The sequence below is a fragment of the Danio rerio genome, chromosome 16 (genome assembly GCF_049306965.1).
Source record: "Danio rerio strain Tuebingen ecotype United States chromosome 16, GRCz12tu, whole genome shotgun sequence".
NCBI lineage: Eukaryota > Metazoa > Chordata > Actinopteri > Cypriniformes > Danionidae > Danio > Danio rerio.
The window spans coordinates 10138916-10147994 of NC_133191.1; the positions used below are offsets into that span (position 1 = coordinate 10138916).

General features: G+C 37.7%; 1 protein-coding gene across 3 annotated transcripts in view; it reads left to right on the plus strand.

Annotated features, from left to right (window-relative positions):
- Positions 1 to 8901, plus strand: part of pip5k1ab (phosphatidylinositol-4-phosphate 5-kinase, type I, alpha, b) — a 36509-nt gene extending 27608 nt beyond the window's left edge. For 2 of the 3 annotated variants that reach the window (XM_068213949.2, XM_021466679.3), the window contains 4 exons: positions 1185 to 1320; positions 1418 to 1480; positions 5263 to 5350; positions 5429 to 8901. In XM_068213949.2, the coding sequence (XP_068070050.2) occupies positions 1185 to 1320; positions 1418 to 1480; positions 5263 to 5350; positions 5429 to 5431 (290 nt within the window). In that variant the 3' untranslated portion in view covers positions 5432 to 8901. 3 annotated transcript variants of the gene reach the window in all.
- The last annotated feature ends 178 nt before the right edge of the window (positions 8902 to 9079 follow it).

Here is a 9079-nt window from a genome sequence, read left to right on the forward strand (position 1 = left end):
TTTTCATTGTAACAACATATTTTACAATATATCATCAGCATTCTAAAGAAATGGTTAATATAGTAGATACTGCACTATGCTCTAAATGATTGGCGTCCAAGCCAATAAATCAATCCTTTTTATCATATGAGACAAATATATCAATCAAAACTAAGCATTTCATGACATAACTTAATGTTATTTATGTTGACTAGTGTCTGGGCCAAAAAGCTGCATGTGAGCAAACAAAGCAGATGTAATCTGTTTCTCGTTCCACAAAGGGAAACCAGATATGTGCACAGACAAAAGGCTGATTTATACTTCTGCGTCAAACACCGGCGTATGCTACGGCGCTGACGAATAGCCCTTCGCCGTGGCCGTCGCTGACGTGCACCTCTCAAAAATTGTAACTACACGTCGCAACGACGCGTAGCGTAAGCTCTGTGATTGGTCGGCTTGGTAGCACTGACGAGTCTGGGCGGGACCGAGAGCCTTGCGAATGGCGCGAGCGATTGTTTACAAGTGTGGAGTCCCGGGAAGGAGCTCCGGATGGAAAGTTTTGTTTTGTGTTTACCTCATAGTTAAAGTTGTTGCATGTTCGCCGGTTCCTGCCTCAAAATGAGCGAGTTTGAGCCACTTGTACATCCGGGAAGTGTTCAGGAAAAGCAAGAAAGCAGCGAAGAAACTCGACACAGAGGAACATTTACACCTTACTGTCAACTAGCGTTTCGGAAGTGTTAATGCAGACCAACAGAGACAGCGCGCAGAAGTATAAATGCACAGCCACGCGCGGGTCACTTGACGCAGAAGTATAAATCTGCTAAAGCTAAAGTGTAAACAAAGCAGCATTTAGTACCATTATCACAGTAATTCTCATTCACCCTGGAGGGATTTACTTGTGCAAATACTTTTTTCAAGTTTATACTTTAAAATGTAAAAAGGAAATGGTTCTTTATATGTGATCAATATATGTAAACTATTAATTGATTGAATTTACAAAAATGGTGCTAGATTGTTATCAGGACAGATATATGAGATTTTTGTCAAATCCATCAGCCCTAATGGGACGTGTGTTAGCATTAGCGTATGTTTTTGGAGATGCATTGTTTAAAAGATTTCTGTGCATGATTTTCAGCTGTTATTCAGATAAAGTGTGAATAGGGCATAAGTTAAAGCATGCATGCATGTGTGATTGTTGTCCTCAGGCATGCCGTCAGACAGACCGGACTTGCTTCCACAAACTGATCCACTGGCTGGAAGCTCCAGTGAGTTTGCTGCCACAAATGTGTCATGCTCTTCACCCGGCAGCACAAGAATAACATCATCTTCACCTCCTCAAAGGTACTGCCACACTAATATTTGAGTCAATTTTTCATTTTTAAAGTTTCATGATCAGTTCTTCACAGTCACTTGTGTAATTATGGCTGCTCTCTTACAGGTCAGTAGGTGTGGAAGTGCATAAATCTGCAGTCACAGAGCCTGACAACAGCACCCTCCACAGGTAAAAATCAAAAACAAGCTCAAGTCTTTTTATTCAAATGACTTTTTAAGGTTCAGGACACCCTGGAGTACTTTTTTATAATATTAACAGATCTGTTGAGCATGAGTTAAGACAATGTTGGCATCTGTCAGCTTTAATTGTGGGGAAAACAGGATAATTTTGAGCTTTTGTCAGCTAATTTCATCTTCCGGGTTAAAAATAATTTTTGGAGAGGGATCAAAGTCGATGAAGTAATGCGAATCTGCTAGTGGAGTGATGACATGTCGGTTTCCCATTATTATTCATAGCAGAGTAACTAAGAAGACTCTGCTTCTTTTTTATTCAGACGAGCATGTGCTTTCCGAAAGCAAAGCAGACCTGCCTAGCTTTGACCCAGTAGCCGCATTTCCACTATCGGGCCAGTGCGAGCCAGGGTTTTAATCGGGCCGGGCCAATAGCCTGGGAGGTTAAGAAATGAGGCCGAAATCATGTCGCGTTTCCACTATCGGGCTAGTAGCTCAAAGCGCATCACGCAAACACCGCCCACAGAACGTCCCCGAATCAAACGTCACACAACCCGCCCACTTCATTCCATAATATAAAGCCACAGAAATTCTCCTTTATAACTCGATATGGCATGTATTTTATAACATCCTCGTTTTGAGACGTCGTGTTAAGTGTTTCAGCACAAGAGCGAGTAGCCTAATAAAATATAGCCATATTTGTTGCGCTCGGCAGCTATTCACTAAAGCTCTTCATTTAAAGTTTTATTTATAAATTTAACCACCTCATATTAAAACATAAACAGTTGTTTGAGGATATTGAACACATTTTGTGTTTGGGCTTTCCCCCATATGCGTTTAAAGCAGCGAGCGCTGCGCAGGACTGAGTGATAGAAAAAAAGGTGTAGGCTAGATTATGCTTTCACTCACCGAAATAATGCTCTGTTTGCGCGATTTGATTAATATCATCGTATCCAAATACTTTATAAATATTGACTTATATAAATATTTACTTTAATTAAATATTTCAAACCTGGTGTTTATTGTTTTTAGAAAATATCGAAAATCTTTTTTTTCAGACAGGTCTTTGTAAAATGAAAGTTAGACTATAAGTGGCTTTAAAACGGTTTGATTTATGTATTGTCTATAGGCTACCTACATTTTTATAGCTAGCTTTTGTTTATTTTATATTGGTTAATTTATTTAATGTGATTTTATATATATCCTATATTTGTAATTCTTTAAATTATATTTCAATATAGCTTAGGCTATTTTATCAAGATATGACACTATATTGTTTAAAGTCTACGAAAGTGGGCACATAATTTGTTAAGTTTTATTTCTTTCTGTTGTATTTATTTTGTGTATTATCTCCAAAATAAATAAAGAAAAAAGCCGCTCGCGGCATCAACAGAGCTGTGAAGGAGCGCTCTTGCCTGGTCTCACACACACATACAGGCATCTAAACGCGCACAAACAAACATTTTAACTTGACAAAAACTCTCGAAAACCTTTACTGTCTGCTGTGTGATTAATATGGTGTAAAGATTATTATGCGTTATTGAAACATAAAGGAGGACGCAGCAAAAAACGTCACTATAAATTAAAACTACTTTATTATTTTATGCAGCAGCCTTACATTTAAAAGGGAAACATAAGGGCGATCATACGCAAAAAGACCCCAGACTATAAGGCCAGATGTTTTCTTTCCCTTATTTCTTTATTTGTTTGGCGCATGTGCGATCAGAAAACTGCCCGCCTCTCCTTTCACGCCGGCCCGAAGCCCCAGCTGGCCCTCCTTGGCCCAAGGTATTCGGCGGGCCGAAAAAGGCCGGCTGCTGGCCCCAAGAAAGCCCCGCTTTGGCCCGATTAGGCCCCGGAAGTGACAGTGGAACCTCAATGGCCTTGGGTCGCCCTGGCTCGCTCGCTTTAGGCGCGATAGTGGAAACGCGGCTAGTGACTGGGTGAGACCGTGTCTGCTCATGGCACGGGTCGTATGTGTTTGTTTCCATGATCCACAGGGTTTTTTGCAAGTTTTTTCCAAGTATGAGAATTGGAGAATGGCGGACTTTGTTTTTTATAAGTTGAGTTTGTTACATTTAAAATCGCCACATTACCGGCAGGGCCAATGGTAATGGAACTAGACAGGGTAAGAGATCTGCTGCACTGCTATCCATTGTGTCTGCATTTAGACCCGGAGATTGAGGAGGTCCTCATTTATAGTGATTACATATACATGATTATCTTTATAATGACATAACAATATAATATAAATTGTGGTTTGTGTATATGAAATTACGAATAAAATATGTAGCAGGGCATTAAATAGGCCTATATCTATAATCTTCTATGTGCAGCTGCTTTTACACAATCTACATTGTAAAAGCGCTATAGAAATGAAGATGAATTGAATTGAAATAAATTACTGTTTATTTCCTTGCATTTTGACTGTATAAACTATTAAAACATGCATCATCTCACGGTTTGTGTTTCATTTTGTGAGCCAACTGAGACATGTTCGCTCCTCTACTTTTTCCCCTGCTTTGCTGGCCACCCCCACTCCTCTCTCTGCTCGCAGAGCACCATGCCCATCACAAAGCTTTTTTTTGAAAAAATTAGGTAGACTTGAACCGAAAGAGGAGGGTTTCATGACCTTTTAACAGATAAACCAATACATATAATTTCCAAACTATATATTAGCTGCAATAATATACTTCAAAAAATGACATGCCCTGCTATTCAAAAGTTTGGGTAAGTACATTTTGTTTTTAGAACTTAATATTTTGAATTAGCAAAGATGCATTGCACTCAGTTTCATCAAAAGTGACAGTAAAGACTCACAGTTGAGACATCCTAAGTAGCAGATGTTTTTAATGATGATGATGATAATAATAATAATAAAATGCACAAAATAAGCATATTGGTGTAATTTTTTATTTTATTTTATTTGAATGACCATGAGACTGAATATTGGAGTGATGCCATTTAAATTTCAACTTTGCTATCTAAGAAATAAAATATACTTTATATTAAATATATTAAAAAAAAATTTAAATAGCAGCAGAGGGGGGAGGGGTTAATTTTACCGTATTTTTGAAATTTTGATCAAACAAATGTAGTCTTGGAAAACAAAGGAAAAACTCTTACTGATCTCAGTTTTTGGCAGGCCCGGATTGGCTAATCGGGAGGACCGGGAGAATTCCCGGTGGGCCGGTCCGTTTTTTGGCCGCGAGGGCCGGTGTCCCTAGCTCCAGAATCTGTTGCTCTCAGCAGTCACACTTTTTAAATATAATTTATTTATTTACTTGACCACAGCCTTCTTATTTATTATTCTACCGCAGCTCTGCTCTTGTTATCTATTTTCTCGTAACCTCGTGAGCAAGATGCAGCCTGCAGGGTAATGATGATATAACTAGATATGTCACCATTCAACGTACAGCTGTTGTGGTACAGTGGTTAGCACAATAGGTTAAGACCCGGCCAACCAGGGTTCGGTCCTCGTCTATGAAGGTTTTTTTTTTTTTTCATTTTTATTGTTAAGACATATAATACTGTAAGGGTTGTTGAACACTTGAAGTTCTAAAACAGCTGTTTTCTCAAAAAAAAAAAAAAAAAGACGTGATAGTGTAATTAGAAACTGAATAGTCAGTGGTGAACTGAGGTGGGCCGGTCTAAGGCTTGAAACTCCAGGGCTGAAAAAGAGTCCCACTCCGGCCCTGGTTTTTGGTATTGTCATTTTTTTTTTGTATATTTTGGTGAAGTAAATATTTAAAGATTCGCATCTTTTACTCTCTTTTACAGCACTGGAGCCGAATGCTTAGATGAGCAGTTAAGCAACGAAGATGCTATTTCACTCAAAGACATCATCCCAGAAACAGACATTTGTTTTGTATGTACAAATTTACACATATGCTAAACTTCCACTAAACTGTATTTTATTAAAGACCAAATTGCTTGCTTTTTCTAGTAAGAGCAGAACGAGGACAGAGGATGGAGGAGAAGAGCGTTTAGAGAGATGGAGACACAGAAGCCGCTTCTGAGTGCTTGCATGGTGGGGATTTTCTGTCATTCGGAGCTTCAGAAGAACTCCAGGTTTGCTCAGCACAAAGAAACATGTTTTAGCAAGACAGAGAGTAAAGAGAGTATAAAGAAATGCCATCAAGACAGGAGTTTTGATGGACTTTTCTTTTTCTCTTGCACAGGAAATGCTGCTAAAATCTGTTTTAACCACAAACAATACAAATGATTGGAAAGCACACACGCTTCACTGCCTTTGTTCTCTCTTAGACATTGAATCCAGAGCAATTAAGGATGCACAAACATATTATCATATTTTTTGGCATCACTTTACATTATCGTTGGAAGCAATGTTTCATAAATCTTTATTAGTGTAGATCTTTATTTATATAGATCTTTCAACCTGATTCTCTCTGAACTGGAGTGACTTGGACTAGTGGCTGCTAGCCTCCGGTTTTCTCATCTCTGAACGGATCAGAAATAAGCAGAGAAACTTCTATTTCTCAGTGATATCTGTACATATTTTTGAAGGTAATAGTGTTAAGACTGTTTTTTTTTTCTTTTTTTTTTTGGGAGTAAACCTGATGAGAGCATCTCATTGATGGGTTTTCCAGATCGTTCTATGTTGAGACTGCATGCGCCCTAAGAGCAACACATTTATAGAGGGGAAAATGACCAAAAAGTATTCCCACTTTGTTTCAGAGTTAAAGCGTTGAATGTTACAGATCGAAATGTAACTTTGTATCTTCTAAATAAATCCCGCGTTCAGGCATAGTATTTTATGGTTAGTTGCTTTACATTTGCCTTCTCTGAGGTGTCACTAAGTAGATGTAGGTGTTTTGGTTTTGAAGCTGTTTAATTCACATCAACTCAGCATCTCTATGCATTTGCCTTTTCTTCCCACCCTGTCCTATTGAAAGTTGCTCCTGCACATTGGACAGACCCGCTTGCACGTCGTTTTCGTTATTTAATCAATGCACATATTGCCGCCATACCGAGGGCCGCCTAATATCTGTGTGTTGTTTATGTATATAATTCTGTAAATAATTATTCCTTCTGTGTCCTGGTATGTTATAACATGCTACTAATGTGCTCCTCTAGCACAGCAGCTATTGTCTTTTAACAAACATGTTGCGTTAGACTGATTTCTAGATCGTGCCATGATGTCTTCCAGTCATCTGCCTTAATGCAGCGTGTTGGTATTAAAAACACTCATTTTCAAAACTTACATGGCCTCCAAACATAAGGACCAACATGATCTGCTACATTTCGGGTATGCCGTCACTGAGGATTTTGTTACACGATGTTTTTCATTCAAGTGTTTTCTAGAATCCCACCAAACCCTGTAATGTGTAGACCAGACTGGGAATTTTTTCATCAATATCAGGAATGTTGGCAAATTTACATTCCAGTTTGATATATTGCTGCAATTTCCAGTTCAAATGATGGAAAATCTTTTATAACCATGGGGAATTTCTTTGGTACATTTGTGCTGTTTAGACTCTTAAGAATAAATAAGCATATAAACCGAGTAAGGAAAATAGACACTAATGAAGTAATGTAAACACTAGTTTATAGAGCAGACGCAAAGGAAACTGTTGCCTGATGAATCTCTATCCATCAGAGCTTTGTTTATTAAAGAAAACGAATCATTTTGACAGCCTGTACTTCGAGTTTCTCAGTGACTGTAATGGAAATAGTGTAGTCTGAAGCATTTCAGGCCTATTGATACCTCTTGCACACGCTAAGATCTCAGACTGGCTTTGCACTCTTGAAATATTTAGATGAAGGGCTGGCTGTAGTCTCGAACAGTATCGCGTTGTCCCAAATAAAACCGTTGGCGAAACTGCAGCTCTTAAAACCATTGGAGTTTGGGACCGAAGTGAACATTTGCAAAGGATTTGCCTTTGCAGAACTGAAGAAAATGCAAATTGAGTATATGCACAGGAAGTACTATGACTGTATTGATGAAACCCTGTATAAGGCTTCACAGCGGATGCAGTATTTATGCTAGGTGTTTTTTTATGTTTGTTAAAAATATACCTGCACACACAAGGTGTGGGTGTTGAGTTGGTCAGTGGGTATTTAAAAGATTTTAAATAGCTTGCTTTTTCTGTTTCTTGATTTACTTTTTTTCTCCTCAATCGTTAACTATACTCATATTAATCCTTAGAGGCCTACATTACATTCAGTTTTTTGCATTCATCTTATATTTGTTCAGTGCTAAGGGGTCTACGATGATGGAGATGTGTTACTTTTATAAACATCTTAATATTGCACACAGTGTTCTTATTAGTTTCGCTTTCACTATGGTGCTTCTTATTTGCTTGATAAAATGCCTCTTTTCAAAAGGCCTCCTAATGTCTGATGATCTAAATTTCATAGTTTATAACATTTGATTTGATCGGCTGTCAGTGGCTTGGTTTCTCATAGAAGTCTAAGCACATTGGTATAATACTATTATTATTTATTATTATTTTTTTTCCTTTTGCAATTCAAGCCTCACTTTCATTTGTTTTATGTGGGGTTTTGTTATTTATTTATTTGTGTTTGTGATCCAACGATCACTACCTTTCTCTGACCAACTCTCAGTACTGATCAATCTATTTGTAAGGGTTTCTGATGTTTTTAAGAAAGTACAAAGATTGCTTTACATTTTATCCTGACAATAATACAAATGCAGTGAAAACGAAGGTAAAATTGTTCATGCGGTGTAACAAGTCGAACAGACACAGATATTCTTCATGTTGGACTTGTTGTCCAGTGTTTGTATTAGTACGAGGAATATTTGCACAACAGACACATCAGTCGTGCACATTGCACACCGGATTAAATGCTGGCAACTCTGACACTAAACAGACAACCAATATACTGCAATATATTCACTTCTGTCAGTGTATTTCAGTGATTGTATTTATTAAGAAACGTTCTGTTATTTTCTTTTCTTTTTTTTTTTTTACTCATGGACCTGAATGGATTTTCAATTCTCTATGTACCATATAAATGATTGTAATAGGCTTTGTAATCTGGCAGTAGTTTTCGTGATCTTACTATGTATTTTATTTCAGGTCAGAGGGAAGTTCTCGACAATATAAAGCATATTTTGTATTTTATGTGTTTAGGGAATGTCCATGGTAAAGTTCTATTCATTTTAAAATCTGTGAAAGCTCTTGCTGGGCTTTTCTACATCTGAATGTCTGATGGTGTCAGGAACTATGACTGACAACTGTAAGTACTTTGAGGACTATATTTTTATCGGGCGTGTATAAAACATGTACAAAATATGTATATAAGCAAGTCACGGAAATGCCTTTTTCTTGTGTGGTGTTTGCAGCCTGTTTCTCCTACCATCATTCAGTAATGTGGTGATGTTTTTCACATTGTCTTTCTGATAAAACAAAAAATAAAATATTTTCCAAACCACTTTCTCCCTCCGCTTTGGTTTTTGCCAATTATATTTTTCTTTGGAAAAGTAGCAAACACATAGTGCATGATTAGCTACGGTATAAGGGGAAAAAGACGACTAATTAAAAAAGTTCCAATATCTGCCATGCACTACTTTAACCAATAATCGGACACTTAGTGTTTGCTTCCTGTTTCT